This window comes from Pseudophryne corroboree, chromosome 5 (genome assembly GCF_028390025.1).
Source record: "Pseudophryne corroboree isolate aPseCor3 chromosome 5, aPseCor3.hap2, whole genome shotgun sequence".
Classification (NCBI taxonomy): domain Eukaryota; kingdom Metazoa; phylum Chordata; class Amphibia; order Anura; family Myobatrachidae; genus Pseudophryne; species Pseudophryne corroboree.
In genome coordinates this window covers 614,424,096-614,446,560 of record NC_086448.1, presented here as the reverse complement: position 1 = coordinate 614,446,560, position 22,465 = coordinate 614,424,096, and the positions used below count along the sequence as shown (strand labels likewise).

General features: G+C 45.6%; 1 protein-coding gene across 1 annotated transcript in view; it reads right to left on the bottom strand.

The window, feature by feature from the left end:
* LAMA1 (laminin subunit alpha 1) overlaps positions 1–22,465 on the bottom strand; it is a 376,319-nt gene that overhangs the window by 212,414 nt on the left and 141,440 nt on the right. The window contains exons 14-18 of the mRNA XM_063923508.1: positions 21,005–21,216; positions 19,159–19,270; positions 5,032–5,142; positions 3,537–3,664; positions 1,021–1,107 (exon numbers count right to left, since the gene is read on the bottom strand). Of these exons, the coding sequence (XP_063779578.1) occupies positions 1,021–1,107; positions 3,537–3,664; positions 5,032–5,142; positions 19,159–19,270; positions 21,005–21,216 (650 nt within the window). The remainder of the gene's footprint in view (positions 1–1,020; positions 1,108–3,536; positions 3,665–5,031; positions 5,143–19,158; positions 19,271–21,004; positions 21,217–22,465) is intronic.

Sequence of the window (22,465 nt, the reverse complement as noted above, 5' to 3'; positions counted from 1 at the left end):
TTGGATAAAATGACCTTCAGGCTGTGTGTATAAGGTGTATATGAAACATAAATGCATTCTGTGCTTAGATTTAGGTCCAATCACCATGATATCTCATTATGGTATGCAATTATTCCAAAATACGGAAAAATCCCATATCCAAAATACCTCTGGTCCCAAGCATTTTGGATAAGGGAGACTCAACCTGTAGTACAATAAACAATAGAGCTCTTCAGAGAGAAATAATTGACCATGAAAATGAGTGTTTATCATATGCTCTAAGAATGATTTATAGTATTTCTACATAGTCTGCCCTATACACATCAAGCTACAGGTCTACTCTCCCTCTCAGGAAAAGCATCCGCAAAGTAGAACTGCACCCAGGTATGCGGAAAGTCAGAACAATCTAGAGGTGCAATGTACAAATGTGTACATGTCATATAGAGACAAAAATCCTACCGCTTTACTTCAATCCTTGTCATTAAATTATACTTTTCCTATTTTGCCTAAAATACTACTCTGTTTAACTGCATCTCAATCATGAGACATCACGATGGTCTGTAGTACATAATGTGTCCCATTAAAGTATAGATCCAATATCTGGCAGCTCAAAGCTGTGGCAAAAAAACAACAATTTGGAAAGTGTAAATGATCATATGCTTAAACAATGCTAAATCTTGTGTTTGATCTATTCCACAGTAGTAGTTGCCATTGGTGAGCTTCTTCATACAGTGCATGGAATGACCCCCAACTCCCCCCATCTTCTGGTGCATCTTCTCCCCTGCAAACACAGGTATCTGAGAAACCTAATGTTGATGGAAATCTAGGCACACCTGCACTATCTGAGGCACATGTTACAGCCAAGGAATCTGTTGTGCTTTGTAATGTAAATGAGGTTCTTAGTTCCTACTTTAGGCAATGTCAGGGTCAAGACAACTAACTATATAGCATTTCTACCACTGCAATTGCTTTTATTCAGCCAGAGAACCGTAGAAAATACATAAAAGACATTAATATACTGTATTCTTAAAATATACATACTTTTCACACCGTCTTCCAGTATAGCCAGGTAGACACTGGTCACATACCACACCCTCGTCAGTAGATAAGTAACACGTGGGGCTGAAACTAAAAGAGTGGAGATGTGTCATGTATACATACAGTACATACACGAGGAGACATATTAAGCCTTGGAGAATGATAAAGTGAAGAGAGATAGAGAACCAGCCAATCAGCTCCTAACTGACTAATTACAGATTATGTTTGAAAAATGACAGGAGCAGATTGATTGGCACTTTATTTCCCTCCACTGTATCTCTCTCCAAGGATTAGTACATCTGCCCCACAGTAACAAATTAGTAAGAAATGTTCCTGGAAGGGAAAACAGTATAATGCAGATTTTCCTCTCAAAATAACTAAAAAATAAGACAATAATTTTATGAAGGGCACACATAAATCCAAATGAATTAACTTAATTAAAAAAAAAAAATATTAGATTTATGTTAAAATCAATTTACCCTTATCAATAATATTATCTAACTAGGGACCTAATTCAGAGTTGATTGCAGCAGCAAATTTGCTAGCAGTTGGGCAAAACCATGTGCACTGCGGGGCGGGGGGGGGAGATATAACGTGCAGAGAGAGTTAGATTTGGGTGGAGTGTGTTCAAACTGAAATCTAAATTGCAGTGTAAAAATAAAGAAGTCACCATTTACCCTCCGCGAGATGGGGTCCGGCGGCGCTGCGGGTGGTGGAGGGGTGGGTGTGGGGGTGCCGCGGTTGGTGGAGGGGCGAGTGCGGTTGTGCCCGCGGGTGGGGGAGGGGCACTGTATATACATCATACCATTAACACAGGATTCACTGTAAACATACCGCATGCACACACTGTACACAATACACCACTCACACAATCTGCTAGAGCAGCAGCGCTGTAGTGAACCGGATGCGCGCTCCCTCACACTTGCTGCTGGCGCTACTCCTACTGTCCGGGTAACGGCAACGGGGGCTTGGAGTTGGGGGGTCACGGCTGGACTTCAGTAGCAGCAGGTGACGTGCGGGAGCGCGCCGGGCAGTGACATGCGCAGGGCACGCCCCCGGCAGCTGACAGATACTTGGGAGAGGGGATCCGGGGATCATCGGTGCCCGCAGCAATGGCGAGAGGCGGCCTCATCCTCCGCCTCATGACATCCACTGGCCAAGCTCAGCCGCCCTCCTAACCCCATCACAGGAGCCGGGAACAGCGGGGAGGACGACGCGTCTGGGCGGATAGAAGGCGGAGAGGTATTTGGCCAGACCTGTGACTCTATGACTCTGACTCCGTCCAGCGCTGTGACTCCGCCCAGCATTATACACACAGTCACAGAGTCACAGATCTGGGCTAATATATAGGAGATGGACAATACTAAAATATAATTTTGGAAAGAATAAAGAAAATGTATGTACAAGAAGTTAAACTGACTAAAATAATGGTCTACTCATTCCAATTCCTTATCATTTATCATACACAAATGTCAGGTATATCATAAATGATAAGATCATATATACATTGTATTATATTGCAGAAATGACCTTGTATTCTCTGTTCACAATAGAGATTTGAAACAGTGTGTCATAATAGTGCAGCCAATGAAATGTGCAATACTATATGTAGTGAGCCTTATGAGAGCAATCTATGTAAGCTACTGTTTACAAGTCACCTGATACACTGGTTATAACTGTGCAACGGTTACGGCTACATTCTTACAATGTCTCATATCAATACACTGCCGCAGCTTTCTCCCCTTTCTGTTAGTTGCCTTTTGTATTGTAACTAGGGGGGTAATTCAGACCTGATCGCTGCTGTGAGTTTTTGCACAGCGGACGATCAGATCCACACTGCACATGCTTATGCACTGCAATGCGCAGGCGTGATGGACAGCTGCAAAGCGGATCGCCGGTCAGCGACGGGTTTGTGTGAAGGATCCATTCGCACAGGCATTCGCAAGGAGATTGTCAGGAAGAGGGCGTTTGTTGGTGGCAACTGACCGTTTTCAGGGAGTGTTTGGGAAAACACAGGCTTGTCCATGTGTTTGAAGGGAGGGTGTCTGACACCAAAACCGGCCCCAAACAGGCTGATGTGATCGCAGCGGCGGAGTAAGTCCTAGGCTGCGCAGAGACTGCACAAAATCAGTTTGCACTTATCGGGGATTAAATCATGCTGGCACTTATCGGGGATCATGCTCTGCGTGCCTCAGATCCTGTTTTTTGTGCAAACCAATTGTATGGAGGTGATAAAAAAAATGTGCCCCTCCCCCCTTCCTGTAGCTGCTGATGTTACTGCTGACGGTGGGTCCATGTAATAGTGACTTGATGTTATTGTTAACAGCGGCTCTATTTGGAAATGGCACAGGCTAACTAGCAGCTGATGTTCCTGCCGACCATGTGTTAGTGGCAAAGGCTAATTAGCAGCTGTGTGCTAATTAGCTTCTGAAGTTTCTTTTTTTTGAGGACTAGATGCAATGGAATCAGCTATGTACAGTTGTGGCATACTCAGTATAACAAAAATGGAAGACCCTTACTTGTTATCAGAAATGCTTAAAGGACATGCACACAGCTGGCAGTCGTGAGGTGTGCCAGCAGACGGGTCACCATAGAAGCCTGGCAAACACTGGTCACAGTGTGGTCCTGTAGTATTGTGTTGGCAAGCCTGAGGATTTTACATTTTAAACAAACATTAAATTCTGACATTTCATAAAGAAAGAGGTGTCATTTTAATGGTGGTAGTCAGTGGCAGATCCAGATGTGGGGCTGCAGCACAGCCAGAAATTCAAATAGGGGAGCCACACCAACTGCCAGTGAGTCCAGTGATGTTTGGCAGTGTTTGGGTGGCAGTTGGTGTGGTTCCCCTAGTTGAATTCTTGACCTTGTTGCAGCCCCACATCTGGAGAAGCCACTGGTGGAAGCTGACTAAAGAGGTCAAATTTATAATACAATTTTTGATGTCAAAGGAAAGTTAACAAGACTCATGAGTTCTGAAATCTGAAGCTGTGACCAAGAAACAAATCTTTTAATAAATATACTCAACACAGATCAATAAGACAAATTTTCTACGTTTTAAAACAAATTACTTCCACCCTGCTAGTTCACAGCAATTTGCACTGATTTTTCATTAAATGCGTATGGTTATAAGAAACTGTATACATTTTGCACTGGAAAATATCTGTATGAAAAATGTTACCTTGGGAACCTGCCTGGATTGGGCACTCTTTGCTGAGTGTGGGCCAGTCCTCGTTATGTTGTCTAACAGCATGAGACCATTTAAATGAAATCCAAGTATTGGAATGGTGTTCTCTATTAAGCAAGTATGGGAGGGAGGGGAGGGGGGGGGGCAGGGGTGTGTGTGTGCGCGTGGTGGGGGGTGGGTGACTTACATTTTTCAGAGGAAAGCACACTTCTGGTTATGATTTACTGAATAAAAATGTAATAGTATTCGTCTGACAGGATGAATGAGAGATTGAACATTGAAATGAATGAAGGAGTCAAAACTAAATTGGAGGTAGGATGCATTGCCATAGTTCAAGAAAAACAAGTGCAAACTGATTTTTTTTTGAGGCCATACTCCAAACCAGCAATGATGAGTAGAAAGACTATGGGGCATATCCAATTAGAGGTGAAACAACATCGGGTGCGAAAAACAACTGGTTTTCGCACTTTTTTCCAATGTTTCACCAATATTTTTTTTACAGATACCCAATTTGGATCACTCGTAAAAAATAACTTTCCTCCCAAAAACACAGACTCCGTGAAACCTGTGTGTTTTCAGTAGAAACAGCCCCATTTTCACATGAAAACAGGGCTGTTTCCAGGGAATCCCTGATAAGCCGCATGTCATGCCGGTTTATGGAGGCTAATTAAATAGCCCCCAGGCGGGACAATTGGCCGTGGTAAATTACAGCGACTAATTTGCTATCCCCCTATGGCAGACAGGCCTTATGTCAGTACAGGGAATTAATGAAATATTTTCTGAATAAATACAGCTATTTTAAAAACCCATAACTTTAACCTGTTACTTACATAACATGCACCATTGGTGTCACATTCAGTCGCATGTCCATTGCATTCACAAGGCTGACAAATCCCACCAAAGAGGGTTCCACCAACACGGTAGTGTCCAGGGATACAAGACTAGATGAGAGATATTCAGAGATACATCTGTCAATATAAGAGCTGATGTTTTCATAGGTAAATGTTATTTGTTCCATACTAATAGGAGTAAAACTGTTATATTTATACAGATAAGAGATACAAAGGTCTGCATCATAAAACAGGAGAAATACTAATGGCAAAAATTATATTTAATAGACTAAACCTGAAACTAATGGGATTCTGGGGAACTCAAAAGGTTTCAAGGCTTTTTGTAAATAACAGTACAGCGGGAAAAAATCAGCAAGGCAGTCTGTGACTTGAGAACAGATTTATTCATTTGATACACAATACTGATTAATCACCATGTGAATTGTCTTTATAAATATGCCAAAATACTAAAATGCAGTGACTAATACATGAACTTATTGTATCGCTGGCCATGAACTTGCTATTGAGGCTGACTGACTTGCTGAAATAGATAGCAGATAATGGGGTATATGCAATTGCGGTCGAATTCCGGCTGGAATTCGACCGTTTTTAAATTCGACACAATTCGACAGGTACATACCCTCCCACCAGGACCCGTATTCGACATATTCAATAAAAAACGGATTCGACAGTCCCGCTGTCGAAAAACGGACCAATTGACGGATATGTGCGTCCTGGATTCGACTTTTTGGACGGCACAAAAGTGTTTAAAAAACCCCGAAAAAAAATGCGTGGGGTCCCCCCTCCTAAGCATAACCAGCCTCGGGCTCTTTGAGCCGATCCTGGTTGTAAAAATACGGGGAAAAAATTGACAGGGGATCCCCCGTATTTTTACAACCAGCACCGGGCTCTGCGTCCGGTCCTGGTGCAATAAATACGGGGGACAAAAAGCGTAGGGTCCCCCGTATTTTTAACACCAGCACCGGGCTCCACTAGCTGGAGAGATAATGCCACAGACGGGGGACACTTTTATACTGGTCCCTGCGGCCGTGGCATTAAATCCCAAACTAGTCACCCCTGGCCGGGGTACCCTGGAGGAGAGGGGACCCCTTAAATCAAGGGGTCCCCCCCTCCAGCCACCCAAGGGCCAGGGGTGAAGCCCGAGGCTGTCTCCCCATCCAAGGGCTGCGGATGGGGGGCTGATAGCCTTGTGTCAAATAAAAGAGTATTGTTTTTTGTAGCAGAACTACAAGTCTCAGCAAGCCTCCCCCGCAAGCTGGTACTTGGAGAACCACAAGTACCAGCATGCGGGGGGGAAACGGGCCCGCTGGTACCTGTAGTTCTACTGCAAAAAAAATACCCAAATAAAAACAGTACACGCACACCGTGATCGTATAACTTTATTACATACATGCCGACACACACATACTTACCTATGTTGACTCATAGGACCCCTTTCCCCGAATGCTGAGACCCCCCGTGACTACTGTCACAGAGGGTCCCTTCAGCCAATCAGGGAGCGCCACGTCATGGCACTCTCCTGATTGGCTTTGCGCGCCTGAGCTGTCAGACGCGCATAGCACATACTGCTCCATTATCTTCAATGGTGGGAACTTTGCGGTCAGCGGTGAGGTTACTCACGGTCAGCCGCTGACCGCGAGTGACCTCACCGCTGACCGCAAAGTTCCCACCATTGAAGATAATGGAGCGGCTGTGCGATGTGCCGTCTGACAGCTCAGACGCGCACAGCCAATCAGGAGAGTGCCACGACGTGGCGTTCCCTGATTGGCTGAAGGGACCCTCTGTGAGAGGAGTCACAGGGGGTCTCAGCATTCGGGGAAAGGGGTCCCATGTGTAAACATGGGACCCCTTAAATTCCGTGGTCCGGGTAATGCGTTTTCTTTTTTTGCCAAGTACGTGGATTATAAAAAAGAACAGGACACAGGTACACTGGATTTTGGTGAGTATAATTCTATTTTCAGGTACACCGTGGATTCTACTTGGAGAAGTGGACAGAGGTCGGCGTGTGAACATAGGTAAGTATGTGTGTGTCGGCATGTATGTAATAAAGTTTTACTATCACGGTGTGCGTGTACTGTTTTTATTTGGGTATTTTTTTTTGTAGTAGAACTACAGGTACCAGCGGGCCCCCCCCCCCCCCCCCCGCATGCTGGTACTTGTGGTTCTCCAAGTACCAGCTTGTGGGGGAGGCTTGCTGGGACTTGTAGTTCTGCTACAAAAAGCAGCCCTTGGATGGGGGGGACAGCCTCAGGCTTCACCCCTGGCCCTTTGGTGGCTGGAGGGGGGGGGGGACCCCTTGATTTAAGGGGTCCCCACTCCTCCAGGGTACCCCGGCCAGGGGTGACTAGTTGGGGATTTAATGCCATGGCCGCAGGGACCGATATAAAAGTGTCCCCCGGCTGTGGCATTATCTCTCCAGCTAGTGGAGCCCGGTGCTGGTGTTAAAAATACGGAGGACCCCTACGTTTTTTGTCACCCGTATTTTTTGCACCAGGACCAGACGCAGAGCCCGGTGCTGGTTCTAAAAATACGGGGGATCCCCTGTCAATTTCCCCCTCGTATTTTTACAAATAGGACCGGCTCAAAGAGCCCGAGGCTGGTTATGTTTAGGAGGGGGGACCCCACGCATTTTTTTTCTTGATTTTAACCCATTCCCACCCCTTCCCACTGAAAACCATGCTCTCTCTATTTTAGTCAGTTAAAAAAAAAAATATTCTTTTAAAAAATATATAAATAATACTTGTGTCTCCTAATAGACAAACCAAGCACATAATCCCTTCTAATATAAATATATATGCTATTATCAATAAAAAAACACACACAAAAAACATGTTTTTAAATTTTTTTATTAGATTCCGCCAGCAAAGTGAGGCGGAATGAAATTGACGAAATTACTGTCGAAAAGCACTGTTGTCGAATCGACATTCTTCAATTGAATATACTTTTGTCGAAAAGACGCATTTTTACCATTGCAGACATGTCGAATTTGATAACTGTTGAATTTTAAAAAGTCGAATCTGAAACGTCCGTTTTTTTGTCGAAAAGTACTGTATTGCATTGTTGAATATTTTTTTGTGTCGAAAATGCCCCGTTTTTCGACACTTGCGGCAATTCGACCGCAATTGCATATACCCCAATAAATTGCAGAAGCGAAAGCAATAACATGGAATGCTAATACTAGTCATTAGTGATAAACTTTAAATAACTCATTTGATATGTGTGGGTGTATATGTATGATAAACTTATTCTGCATGTACAAATGCAAATTTATGATGTGTGCGATGGGTTACATGACATCGTTCCATACAATTCAACACATGTTGTTACCTGTATAACACCTGCTGTGGCTGCCATTAAATGTAACTCTCCAACTCTTCTTGGAGAAGCTCAAAAAGACTGTGGGGTCTATGTACTAAGACTTGGGGGCAGATGGATTAAGGGGGTGATTTATACCTGATCGCTGCTATGCTTTTTCGCACAGCGGGCGATCAGATACTAACTGCGCATGCGTATGCACCGCAATGCGCACGCGCGTCGGACAGCAACAAAGGTGATCGCCGGTCAGAGAAGGAATGGTTTGAAAAATCCGATCGCACGGGCGTTCGCAAGGTGATTAAAAGGAGGAAGCCATTTGTGGTTAGTAACTGACCGTTTCTTGGGAGTGTCCGGAAAAACGCAGGCCTACCCAAGCGTTTCCCGGAAGGGTGTGTGACGTCAGCTCCGGCCCCAATCAGCCTGTTGTAATCGCACTGTAGGAGTAAGTCCTGGGCTGCGCAGAGACTGCACAAAGTGAGTTTTTGCAGCTCAGCGTACACAAGGGATCGCACACTTGCACGGCGAGTTTACACTCCCCCTGGAGGCGGCGACTATCTAAACGCAGGACAGCAAAGTTAGCAGCCCAGCAATCAGGTCTGAATCACTCCCTAAGTCTTCAAGAGTGATAAAGAAGAGAGAGATAAACTACCAATCAATCAGCTCCTAGCTGTCTTTTTTCACACATAGCATGTAACATGGCAGTTAGGAGCTGATTGGCTGGCTTTTTTTTAATCTCTAAGGCTTAGTACACAGACCGGTTGTGTAGAAGGGATGGTGGCATCTGACTTATTAGGCCGAAAGTAATGAAGTCCAAGTTGGTCGGAGTTGCGGGTTCCTGGCTGAACTGAGACTTTTTTTTAAAGCAGCAATCATTTAAAAGGCATGGCTTTGCCTTGTACATGATTGTCACTTTAAAATAAGATTTTAAACCTACCGGTAAATCTTTTTCTCGTAGTCCGTAGAGGATGCTGGGACTCCGTAAGGACCAGACCATGGGGATAGACGGGCTCCGCAGGAGACATGGGCACTTTAAGAAAGACTTTGACTCTGGGTGTGCACTGGCTCCTGCCTCTATGCCCCTCCTCCAGACCTCAGTTAGAGAAACTGTGCCCAGAGGAGACGGACAGTACAAGGAAAGGATTTTTGTAATCCAAGGGCAAGATTCATACCAGCCACACCAATCACACCGTATAACTTGTGATATACTACCCAGTTAACAGTATGAAAAACAACATAGCATCAGTCCAAGACCGATGAAACTATAACATAACCCTTATGTAAGCAATAACTATATACAAGTCTTGCAGAAGTAGTCCGCACTTGGGACAGGCGCCCAGCATCCTCTACGGACTACGAGAAAAAGATTTACCGGTAGGTTTAAAATCTTATTTTCTCTAACGTCCTAGAGGATGCTGGGACTCCGTAAGGACCATGGGGATTATACCAAAGCTCCCAAACGGGCGGGAGAGTGCGGATGACTCTGCAGCACCGATTGAGCAAACAGGAGGTCCTCCTCAGCCAGGGTATCAAACTTATAAAACTTTGCAAAGGTGTTTGACCCCGACCAAGTAGCTGCTCGGCACAGCTGTAGTGCCGAGACCCCTCGGGCAGCCGCCCAAGACGGCCCACCTTCCTAGTGGAATGGGCCTTAACCGATTTTGGCAACGGCAGTCCTGCCGTAGAATGCGCCTGCTGGATCGTGTTACAGATCCAGCGAGCAATAGTCTGCTTTGAAGCAGGGCCGCCAACTTTGTTGGCTGCATACAGGACAAACAGTGCTTCAGTTTTTCTGATCCTAGCCGTTCTGGCCACGTAAATTTTCAAAGCCCTGACCACATCAAGGGACTCGGAATCCTCCAAGTCACGAGTAGCCACAGGCACAACAATAGGTTGGTTCATATGAAAGGATGAGACCACCTTAGGTAGGAATTGAGGACGGGTCCGCAACTCCGCTCTATCCATATGGAAAACCAGATAGGGGCCTTTATGTGATAAAGCCGCCAATTCCAAAACTCGCCTAGCCGAAGCCAAGGCCAACAACATGACTACCTTCCAAGTGAGATATTTCAACTCCACTGTTTTCAGTGGTTCACACCAATGTGACTTAAGGAAACTCAACACCACGTTAAGGTCCCAAGGCGCCACCGGAGGTACAAAAGGAGGCTGAATATGCAGTACTCCCTTCACAAAAGTCTGTACTTCAGGTAAAGAGGCCAATTCCTTTTGAAAGAAAATGGATAAGGCCGAAATCTGAACTTTAATGGAGCCTAATTTTAGGCCCAAATTCACTCCAGTTTGTAGGAAGTGAAGAAAACGGCCTAGATGGAATTCCTCCGTAGGAGCATTCCTGGCTTCATACCAAGAAACATTTTCGCCATATTCGGTGATAATGTGTAGACGGCACCGCCTTCCTAGCCTTTATTAGCGTAGGAATGACCTCATCCGGAATACCTTTTTCCGCTAGGATCTGGCGTTCAACCGCCATGCCGTCAAACGCAGCCGCGGTAAGTCTTGGAACAGACAGGGACCTTGTTGTAACAGGTCCTGCCTTAGAGGAAGAGGCCACGGATCTTCTGTGAGCATTTCTTGCAGATCCGGATACCAGGTCCTTCGTGGCCAATCTGGAACAATGAGAATTGTTCTCACTCCTCCTTTCCTTATTATCCTCAACACCTTGGGTATGAGAGGAAGAGGAGGAAACACATATACCGACTGGAACACCCACTGTGTCACTAGGGCGTCCACAGCTACCGCCTGAGGGTCTCTTGACCTAGCGCAATACCTTTGTAGCTTTTTGTTGAGACGGGATGCCATCATGTCTATTTGGGGTAGTCCCCACCGACTTGCAATCTGCGCGAAGACTTCCTGATGAAGTCCCCACTCTCCCGGATGCAGATCGTGTCTGCTGAGGAAGTCTGCTTCCCAGTTGTCCACTCCCGGAATGAACACTGCTGACAGAGCTCTTACATGATTCTCCGCCCAGCGAAGAATTTTGGTGGCTTCCACCATTGCCACTCTGCTCCTTGTGCCGCCTTGGCGGTTTACATGAGCTACTGCGGTGATGTTGTCTGACTGGATCAGAACTGGTCGATTGCGAAGTAAGATCTCCGCTTGACGTAGGGCGTTGTATATGGCCCTTAGTTCCAGGATGTTGATGTGAAGACAAGTCTCTTGACTTGACCAAAGTCCTTGGAAATTTCTTCCCTGTGTGACTGCTCCCCAACCTCGGAGGCTCGCGTCTGTGGTCACCAGGATCCAGTCCTGAATGCCCTGCGGCCCTCTAGAAGGTGAGCACTGTTTAGCCACCACAGGAGAGATACTCTGGTCCTGGGGGACAGGGTGATCCGCTGATGCAATTGCAGATGCGACCCGGACCATTTGTCCAATAGGTCCCATTGGAAGGTCCTTGCATGGAATCTGCCGTATGGAATGGCTTTGTATGTTGCCACCATCTTTCCCAGAACTTGAGTGCAATGATGTACTGACACTTGGTTTGGTTTCAACAGGTTCATGATTAGAGTCATGAGTTCCTGCGCTTTTTCCGTCGGAAGAAAAATCCTCTTCTGGTCTGTGTCCAGAATCATGCCCAAGAAGGGCAGACGAGTTGTAGGATTCAGCTGCGACTTTGGAATATTGAGAATCCAGCCGTTTCGCTGTAACACATTCAGTGAAAGTGATACGCTGTTCAGCAACTTCTCCCGTGATCTCGCCTTTATGAGGAGATTGTCCAAGTACGGGATAATTGTGACACCCTGCTTGCGCAGGAGCACCATCATTTCCGCCATTACCTTGGTGAAAATTCTCGGGGCCGTGGAAAGCCCAAACGGCAACGTCTGTACCGCAAATCTCAGGTACGCCTGATGAGGAGGATATATGGGAACATGCAGGTATGCATCCTTTATGTCCAGAGATACCAAAAAATATCCACCTTCTAGGCTGGCGATGACCGCCCTGAGCGATTCCATCTTGAACTTGAACCGTTTTAAGTAAAGGTTCAGGGATTTTAAATTTAAAATGGGTCTGACCGAACCGTCCGGTTTCGGGACCACAAACAGAGTTGAGAAGTACCCCTGCCCTCTTTGCAGCAGGGGAACCTCTACCACCACTTGTTGAAGACACAATTTGTGAATCGCATGTAACACTATCTCCCTTACCAGGGTTTTTTTCGGTAGGGCCGATTTGAAAAACCGGCGAGGAGGCACCTCTTAGAATTCCAGCTTGTAACCCTGGGAAACAATTTCTATTGCCCATGGATCCACCTGTGAGTGGACCCAGATGTGGCTGAACAGTCGAAGACGTGCCCCCACAGGAGTGGACTCCCTCAGGGGAGCCCCAGCGTCCTGCGGTGGATTTTGCAGAGGCCGGGGAGGACTTCTGTTCCTGGGAACTAGCTGTGTTGTGCAGCTTTATTCCTCTGCCTTTACCTCTGGCAAGAACGGACGATCCACGTACTCTCTTGTTTTTATTGGAACGAAAGGACTGCATTTGATAATGAGGCGCTTTCTTAGATTATGAGGGAATATATGGCAAAAAATTTGATTTACCTGCCGTAGCCGTGGAGACAAGGCCCGAGAGGCCCTCTCCAAACAATTCCTCACCCTTGTAAGGCAACAACTCCATATGTCTCTTGGAGTCGGCATCACCAGTCCACTGTCGGGTCCATAAGACACGCCTAGTAGAAATAGACATAGCGTTTATCCTGGAACCCAGTAAACTAATGTCTCTTTGAGCATCCCTCATATACAAGACAGCATCTTTTATATGCCCTGGGGTCCAGTGGCGTAAGTTCGCCCCAGTCGCCCGGAGGCATGATAAGTGTTGGTGCCCCCCCCCCCCCCTCCTACACACACGCCCTTCATATGTAGCTATCCGGCACTCATGTTGAACAGTAGTAGCGTGCTCAGGTGCCTTTCCCAATAGTAATATATATACACATACAAAGTGGACGGCACTCCAAGTCAGTCATCACAATAAAATAGACACCAGCATACCATTATAGCAAATCTACAGTACTCCCTCACCCACTAGCGTGTCACAATGTAGATGCTTTGGCGCAGTGGTGTGCCGATATACAGTATATATATAAACAACACACAAACGCCACTTTCAAGAACAATACAGCAGGGGATTAAGTCCGACTGCCCTGGCGCAGTTAATAACAATCCCCATAATTATAGGGATTGATGAGAAGGGCTCCATGTGTAGGCTACACAACAGCTCTTCTTCCTATTTTAACACCATAAGTACCTGTGTAGCAGCCTATAAAGTGGGTGACCCCCGCATCAGCAGTGTGTGGATGGGCTCCGCAGCAGAATGACGGAAGACGCAGAAATAACTCTGATATCCCGCTCAGTATAGGGGGCACAACGTCCAGTGACTGCTCTCTACACTCTCACATACAGCAGGCAGGGTGGCGGACGTGGAGAATTAAGCAGATGTTCATCACAAGGCTTTCTCTCCTAGCATTAGTCCTGATCACAGTTCAGGGACAAATCATAGGGAAGTGTGGAGGTGGCAGGTCACACTGGAGAAGGAGGAGGTGGATAGCAGCTCCCAGGACTCTAGTCTGCACTCCTTCTCCCCGGCCAGAGGCGAGAACCAGACAGCTGTACTATTGCGAGACCTGTCACATAGAATTTGATGGCAGATAAGAAATACTTGGCCAATGTAGTCTGCCCCTGTACACTCATGTACTAGGGTTAATATTTGTTGGGAGCCAAATAACCTACCTATCCAGAGTACCTGGTGGTAACCACGCCAGCAATGGGAGACTATACAAACTCTACACAGTCAGGGCCATGGCGGGAACAGAACCCATGACCTCAGTGCTGTGATGCATAATGATAACCATTACACCGTCCACACAAAAGGGAGTATGCAAGTCACTGTATTCCATGGACACTAACATACTGCGCACTGATACAGTAAATGATAATACTATATATATATATATATATATTCATCTTGTGGTTCAGTACTCACTATTGTATATGCAGTTGCCTGGGTGCCCTTGCTGATAATGATGTATATAAGTGTGGCGTCCTTTCCTTAGATGCTCCCAACACCAGGTGAGAGATACTGCATGGCACTCCAGGACTTATTTAAATCAATAAACTTTTACCGCAATATATCAACGATTCTGGGTTATATATTGCAGTAAAATGTAATTGATTCAAAGACGTCCTGGAGTGCCATGCAGTATCTCTTACCTGGTGTTGGGAGCATCTAGGGATGTCACACTTTGCCTATATCTATATCTATCTATCATCTATCTCTATCTATCTATTTATCTATATATTTTATTTTTTTATAGGACTGTGAGCCTGACACTCCTTTGAGGGTACAATTAATTCTTGCTGTGGTGCCCTCCTTAGGTCAAAGCAACGGTCTCATATAGATGTAGAATTCAGTGGCACTCCACAGACTTCTATACAGTTAATACTCCATACTTTATTTAATTCATGGATTAATTATTTATTATTAATATATTCAAGTCTGTGGAGTGCCACTGAATTCCACATCTCTCTCTCTCTCTATACATTTACTTATTCTGGTGCCCCCACAAGAAGTTTTAATATATTGCTGGGAGGTGCTGCACTTAGGATCCCTTCAGTAATACTAATGACACACACAGCAGCACCTTTATATAATCAATATTTCAATCTGGTACTATAGATTGTCATCAGGTATGGTATCCTGGTGACAATCTATAGTACCAGATTGAAATATTGATTATATAATGGTGCTGCTGTGTGTGTCATTATTGAAGGGATCCGAAGTGCAGCACCTCCCAGCAATGTATACAATAAGACCCCCCCCCCCACCCCGCGCGCGCGCCCCCCAATCACCGGCATTCGGCACGCACGATTATGTGACCATCACAAGGAAGGGTAAGTGAGGCTGCCCTGGACCTCCACTTACCCGCAGAGCCGGAGCACACAGCGGCTGGCCGGTGGGATTTTCCCTCAGAACGCTGAGGGTGCTCATGCTGCTACGAGCTCCTCCTCTTCCGGTGACAGGTTCCAGGCTGCGAGTAGCTCCTCCAGTCCTCCTGATCTGCGGGCTCCCCCTGACACTGACACGAAAGCTCCTCTTCAGGAGTCAGGCAGCGGGAGACAGTGTGGAGGAGATGCGCCCCCTTGAGGCCAGGAGCCCGGCGGCAGCCGACTCCACTGCCTCCCAGAGTTCCGCCCCTGCTGGGGTCATTAAAATGGTATCCTTATCAAGAGTCTCAATATTCGCTGATAAGGAATCTGTCCATGCTGCTACAGCACTACAAACCCAGGCCGACGCAATAGCCGGTCTGAGGAACGTACCAGTATGTGTGTAAATGGACTTCAAGGTAACCTCCTGCTTGCGGTCAGCAGGATCCCTGAGGATAGCCGTATCTTGGGATGGAAGCGCTATCTTTTTTGATAAGCGCGTCAAGGCTTTGTCCACCCTAGTGGAGGATTCCCACCGTATCCTGTCCTGCGACGGGAAGGGACGCTGTTAGGATCCTTTTTGGGAATCTGCAGTTTTTTGTCTGGAGTTTCCCACGCTTTTTCACATAATTCGTTCAGCTCATGAGAGGAGGGAAAGGAGACCTCAGGTTTCTTTCCCTTATACATGTGTACCCTCGTGTCAGGGACAGGGGGTTCCTCAGTGATATGCAAAATATCTTTTATTGCGATAATCATATATCGAATACATTTAGCCACCTTTGGCTGTAATTTTGTACCATCGTAATCGACACTGGAGTCTGAATCCGTGTCGGTATCTGTGTCAACTATTTGGGATACTGGGCGCTTCTGATACCCCGAAGGTCCCGGCGACATAGGGACAGGCATGGGTTGACTCCCTGACTGTGCCCCAGCTTCGGCTTTGTCTAGCCTTTTGTGCAATAAATTAACATTTGCACTTAAAACATTCCACATATCCATCCAGTCCGGCGTCGGCACCGCCGACGGAGACCTAACATTCATAAACTCCCCCTCCTGCTTAGGTGAGCCTTCAACCTCAGACATGTCGACACACACGTACCGACACACCACACATACACAGGGAAGCTCTTTTCTGAAGACAGGTTCCCCACCAGGCCCTTTGGAGAGACAGAGAGAGAGTATGCCAGCACACACCCCAGCGCTATATGACCCTGGAAAAAACACAGTATGTTTACCCAGTAGCGCTGTTTTGTGTATATGCGCCAATTATGTGCCCCCCCTCTACTTTAAAACTCTCTGCCACCGTGTGTTAAGCAGGGGAGAGTCCGGGGAGCTTCCTCTCAGCGGTGCTGTGGAGAAAATGGCGCTGGTGAGTGCTGAGGGAGAAGCCCCGCCCCCTCGGCGGCGGGCTTCTGTCCCGCTCAAATTTTCCAATAACATGGCGGGGGCTCTTTATATACATGTACAGTGCCCAGCTATACATGTATATATGTGTATTTGCCATAATAGAGGTTTATATTGCTGCCCAGGGCGCCCCCCCCCCCCTGCGCCCTGCACCCTTACAGTGACCGAGGTGTGTGAGGTGAAGGGGAGCAATGGCGCACAGCTGCAGTGCTGTGCGTTACCTCAGTGAAGATCATGTCTTCTGCCGCCTCAGATGGTCTTTTCCTCACATACTCACCCGGCTTCTTTCTTCCGGCTCTGCGAGGAGGATGGCGGCGCGGCTCTGGGACGGACGGCGAGGGTGAGACCTGCGTACCGATCCCTCTGGAGCTAATGGTGTCCAGTAGCCTAAGAAACAGAGCCCTGAAACACAGAGAAGTGGGTCTGTTTCTCTCTCCTCAGTCCCTCGATGCAGGGAGTCTGTTGCCAGCAGGCTCCCTGAAAATAAAAAACCTAACAAAAATGCTTTCCTACAGGAAACTCAGGAGAGCTCCTGAAATGCACCCAGTCTCCACTGGGCACAGTATCAAACTGAGGTCTGGAGGAGGGGCATAGAGGGAGGAGCCAGTGCACACCCAGAGTCAAAGTCTTTCTTAAAGTGCCCATGTCTCCTGCGGAGCCCGTCTATCCCCATGGTCCTTACGGAGTCCCAGCATCCTCTAGGACGTTAGAGAAAAAAAGTATGAGTACGGCCTGGAACACGCACCTCCAGTCAACTTGGTCCTCATTACATCCGGCCCCTTGGGGGCATACACTCGACTGATCCAACTGTTCTGTGAAGTCTCCAGACAGAGCTGCCTGAAGTCTTGAATGTAGCAACAGTCTTGAATTATGGTACAGATGTGTCCTCCTACATTGTTGCTGCAGTCAAATCAAACAGCCCATTTCCCCCCAAATATCTGTCTTATTCGCATCGCTATGTGCATAAGACGCAGGAGCAGACTCTGCTGATTAAAATGATATGTGGCATGTCTATGTTCTGTGTGTGATTGCGACTGTATCTGCATACGAAATACTAAGTTACAGTGTTTTCCCAGAAAACACTGCAAGGCAGCATTTCGTATGCAGATACAACAAGTGGCAGATTTTAGCTATGGGTTGGAGGACTGCAGCCACCCCAGTAAAATCCACCAGCACAGCTCAGTGAGCCAGATGCAGTCTGTGAGACTGCACTGGCTACACTGTGACTGGCAGTGACTTCCTATTGGAAGTCCTACTTGCCAGTCACCCGCAGGACAGGCAGTCCCATTGGGAGGTGTTTCCTCCCTCTGGGACTGTCATACCAGACTACGATTTGCAAGCCATTTCTGTAGAAAGCCACTCCCCGGGCAGGATGTAATGCAGCCTGAGTTCAGCGGCCGTGCGGGATGCCAGCTGAACTCTGACATTTTTTTAAAAGGGCAATCACTTACAAGGCATAGTTTTGCCTTGTAAGTGATTGCCTATTTAAAAAAAGTCCAAGTTCGGCCAGCATCCCTCACGGCTGCCGAACTCGGGCAGCATTACATCCAGCCCCCTACCTTTCAGGCTGCCCTAGCTGACTTCTATGGGCTGAAGATGATGCAGTCCATATAAGACAGGGTTTTGCACTGTCAGCTACATTGTACAAGTGCCGGGACCTGACGGTGGCGGAGACAAGGCATCAGGAACCAGGCAACATGGTCAGCAGTAGCCCCCCTCCTCCATCCAGGTAGGAGTCGTCGCTGGATACAACTGCAGTCACACACAGAATATAGGCATGCCACATATAATTTTAATCAGCAGAGTCTGCTTGTGCATCTTATTCACATAGCAATGTGAATAAGACGCATTTTCAGCAAAAAATTGCATATTGAGGCAAGATGTATGAGGGCACACCTGTATATAATTAATTGTTAAGTCAGAGGTATCTCAGCATGAGACTACGCATAAAGGGTCAAGGAAGGTAGCTGAGGGGGGATATAGTTGGTGAAATAATGTCCTATGTACAAACCCTTTAAATAACTTTATTTCTTTACTATAGGATATGATGCAATTAATGTGGAACATAACATGTCCATGTTTTGCTTTTAATTGTATTTAATTGTCTACTGTCACTTCCCTGAATCCTTGCTGTCCCTGTTCTTGAGCTGCCTACATCAGGCATGTCCAAACTGCAGCCCTCCAGCTGTTGAGAAACTACACATCCCAGCATGCCCTGACACAGATTTAGCATTCTTTGACAGCAAAACTGTGTCGGGGCATGCTGGGATATGTAGTTTCACAACAGCTGGAGGGCCGCAGTTTGGACACGCCTGGCCTACATATTCTGTATTACCTATGCTGCCATAGTCCCAATGCCTAAGGATCAAAAGGCATATCTGACACCTAGGACTATAATGCTAAAACCAGGAACCTTCCGCTGGATCTCTAAATATATACTGTTTCCTGGCTTTTCACCCAATACCTCACAAGATGTTCCAGCGTAACCAGGCGGACATTCACAGTTTTCCACTTGTACTGCTGGCAAGAGGTCGATCACATTCGGTGTTGCTGTATCCAATGTTACTGAGCTTAATCTAGGAAACAGAAAAATATTAGGAAAAAAATTGGGATCAACAAGTGGAAACTTAGAAATTTGAAAATAAAAAATGTGTAGTCTACTTGCTCATTATATTGAAAAATACAATCAGTTCTAAAAAATAAAATCAAAATTACCCCTCATATGCAGCTATTGAGGAACATTTTCAAAGGGTTATGGTTATCTGCACTTCTGGTGTACTGATAATTAGCGCAGTTGTATAGATGGGACTCTAGTGCATCACTTGCACAAATGAAAATGTCAGCAATATGGAAAATTTAATAGCAAATTTGTCCATCTCCATCAATGATAAAAACCTTTAAATTATTTTTAAGACATCCTGTCATTATAGCAAAAGAACACCATGACTGCATTTAAAGCAAAACATATTTACTTTTTCCTCTTTGTAAACACCCTGCTTACATCTGCACATATATGAGCATAATGCGGTTTTCCATTGTGCTTGTGCCTTCAAATTGTAAAACATGCCTATCCATTAACTGACTACACATACAGCAATATCGCAGCTGATATTGGGCAGTGTGTATTCATGCAATGTGTATGTAATCATTGCACTGTCAGACAATGATGCTACAGAAATCAGCTGCATCCTAATTAGGCATGATGGATGTGCAGTTTCAGAGTGTGGGCCTGATTCTGAGTTGGGGATAAAGTAAGAAAGACCAAGTAACTTTGCAGTGCATACTTGGGTAAAACCATGTTGCACTTCAGGAGGGGCAGATTTAAAATGCACAACGAGATTTACATTTGAGAGGGGCGTGTCTAAACTGAAATCTAAATTGCAGTGTAAAAATAAACTTGTCCAGCATTTGTGGGCTACATGCAAAATTAGCCAGTATTTACCCTGCAAGCAATTTTTTATCCGTTTGCACCCCTACAGTGCACAGTTAATCTTTCTTGCTTTATTCCCTACTCAAACCCAAGCCCTGTATGTGTAATTATCATGTATCTCGGCTCCCAGGTGAATCAGCAGGGCAGGCCAGCATATGGCAATCCTAAATGTGAGGTCATTGTGTACTGGTCCTGAACTAGCTAATGGAGGCTGATGTTGATTGTTTTGCAGGAACAGCAGGAATATAGGGCCTAATTCAGATCTGATCAGCATCTTTTTTGATCACTAGGCATACTCAGGTTGATTGATAGGAAGTGGATGTTTGGGGGTGGTAACTGTCCGTTTTCTGGGAGTATCAGGTAAAACGCAGGCGTTCCCAAGCGTTTTCAGGGGTGGTGTGTGACGTCAGCTCCGGCCCCGATCAGCAAGATTCTATCGCACTGTAGGAGTAGGTCCTGGGCTATGCACAGACTGCACAGCCTGGAAAACTCATTCAATGGTGAGTGAGTTCCGAACGGATTTGCAGCTGACCGGCGTTTGCACAGCTTTTCGCGCGGCGTACGCAGACTTGCACAGGGTTTTCACTCTGGGCGGCGACAATACGATCACAAACCTCTGTAAATTCGCAGAGGGGTGATCAGGTCTGAATTAGGCCTATAGTCATATACGGTCAAAATACATACAATGCCTGACAGTTCATTTTCATTTTTTACAATAAAATGTTTATAAATAAGACCTATTATGTGCATAACCAAAGAACCTCATGGATCCACCAATGTCCACTTATTGTGCTGACATATACATGCAGATCCATAGAAATAGGTGAACAGATCCATAAACAGGTTTTGTCCATACACACATATATAATAAAGAAAGTACCTGCTGATTGATTTTTTGGCAGTGTTGTAACTAGCTCTTATCCAAAGGTGATTTATATTAGCAAGAACAGTCATAAGCCTGTCTCTGTCCACAGGCCTCTTGGTATAAAAGTCAAAAAAAAATTCGGGAAGCAGTTTTAGCTCAGCTGTGTATTCCTCGTATGGCTGCAGCAGTAAACCCTCTGCCTTTGTGCCTATTGTTATGCCACTTCCCTGAAAGAAACAGGAATGCAAATAAATTTACTATTTATTTCACCTAGTAAATAGCCAATAGTATCTAAATTGCACATTGTATACATACATTTACAAAGCTTAATTAGTTATTTCATTCCAGTTTAGCGGCTGAAATGACAATGGAAAAAATAGCTTTTCTTCAAAATATTTATTTCACTAAAACAATCACTTACTTAATCTACTTGAATTTAGCCCCATTTTTAAGGTCTACGTCTTGCATCATCCACCACTGCCAACTTAATATGGCAGATGCAAACAACTGTGTATCTGACATGTATATCAGTGTTTGCATACGCCATAAGCAGAGACATTGCCCGAATGTTTACAGTTTTATCTTTTTTTATTTCTAAACATTACAGAACACTATTGATTTGCCCTTAAAAATATATGTTAATAAACAAAGATTCCATATAAAAGGATTAATAGTTATTTTAATAAAAAAAATATAAATTTTATTTTAAATGTTCCATATATTTAGTATGTACTGTTAGGTAGATAAATGTATACATCTATATTGATTTTCATCTATCTACGAAGGTGGATCAATAAGTAAAATAACAAGATCTCTCACATATGTAATGTTCTCTATTTCAGTCTATTTTCCCACCAGACCAGAGCAGGTAGACCACTGCTTCTCCTCAGAGCCATCAGACAGCACCTAATATCAGTCATATTGTACCAACATCAGTTGTAAGATGGCGGGGCTGGTGGAAACTTGGTCAAACACTGAGGTGCGTGGTGTGATGTCTGCGTTCAAAGGGCACATCAGCAACTGAAATTCATTGCCAACTTGTCGAGGTGATAATGTCATGTCACGGACACAGGTTTGGTGCACTGCCTTCGATAGGACAGATATTAAAGATGAGCAGCGATCCGGCCAACCAAACACGTCCACCACAGCCGTGACCTGACACCGAGAGATTTCCATCTCTTTGGGCCATTGAAGAAGCACCTCGGTGGACGGCGATTCACACCCAACGGTGAAGTTCAGCAAGCCATTATGTCCTGGCTTCAGGTGCTTGACACTGATGTTTTTTATGCAGGGACAAAGGACTTAGTACACCTTGGAACAAATGCTTAGAAAAGTATGGGGACTATAAGGAAAAAATAGTATTTTAATTAACTACCAGTAAATCCTTTTCTCGTAGTCCATAGAGGATACTGGGGTCCATTTAGTACCATTGGGTATAGACGGGGCACTTTAAGAATTTGATAGTGTGGGCTGGCT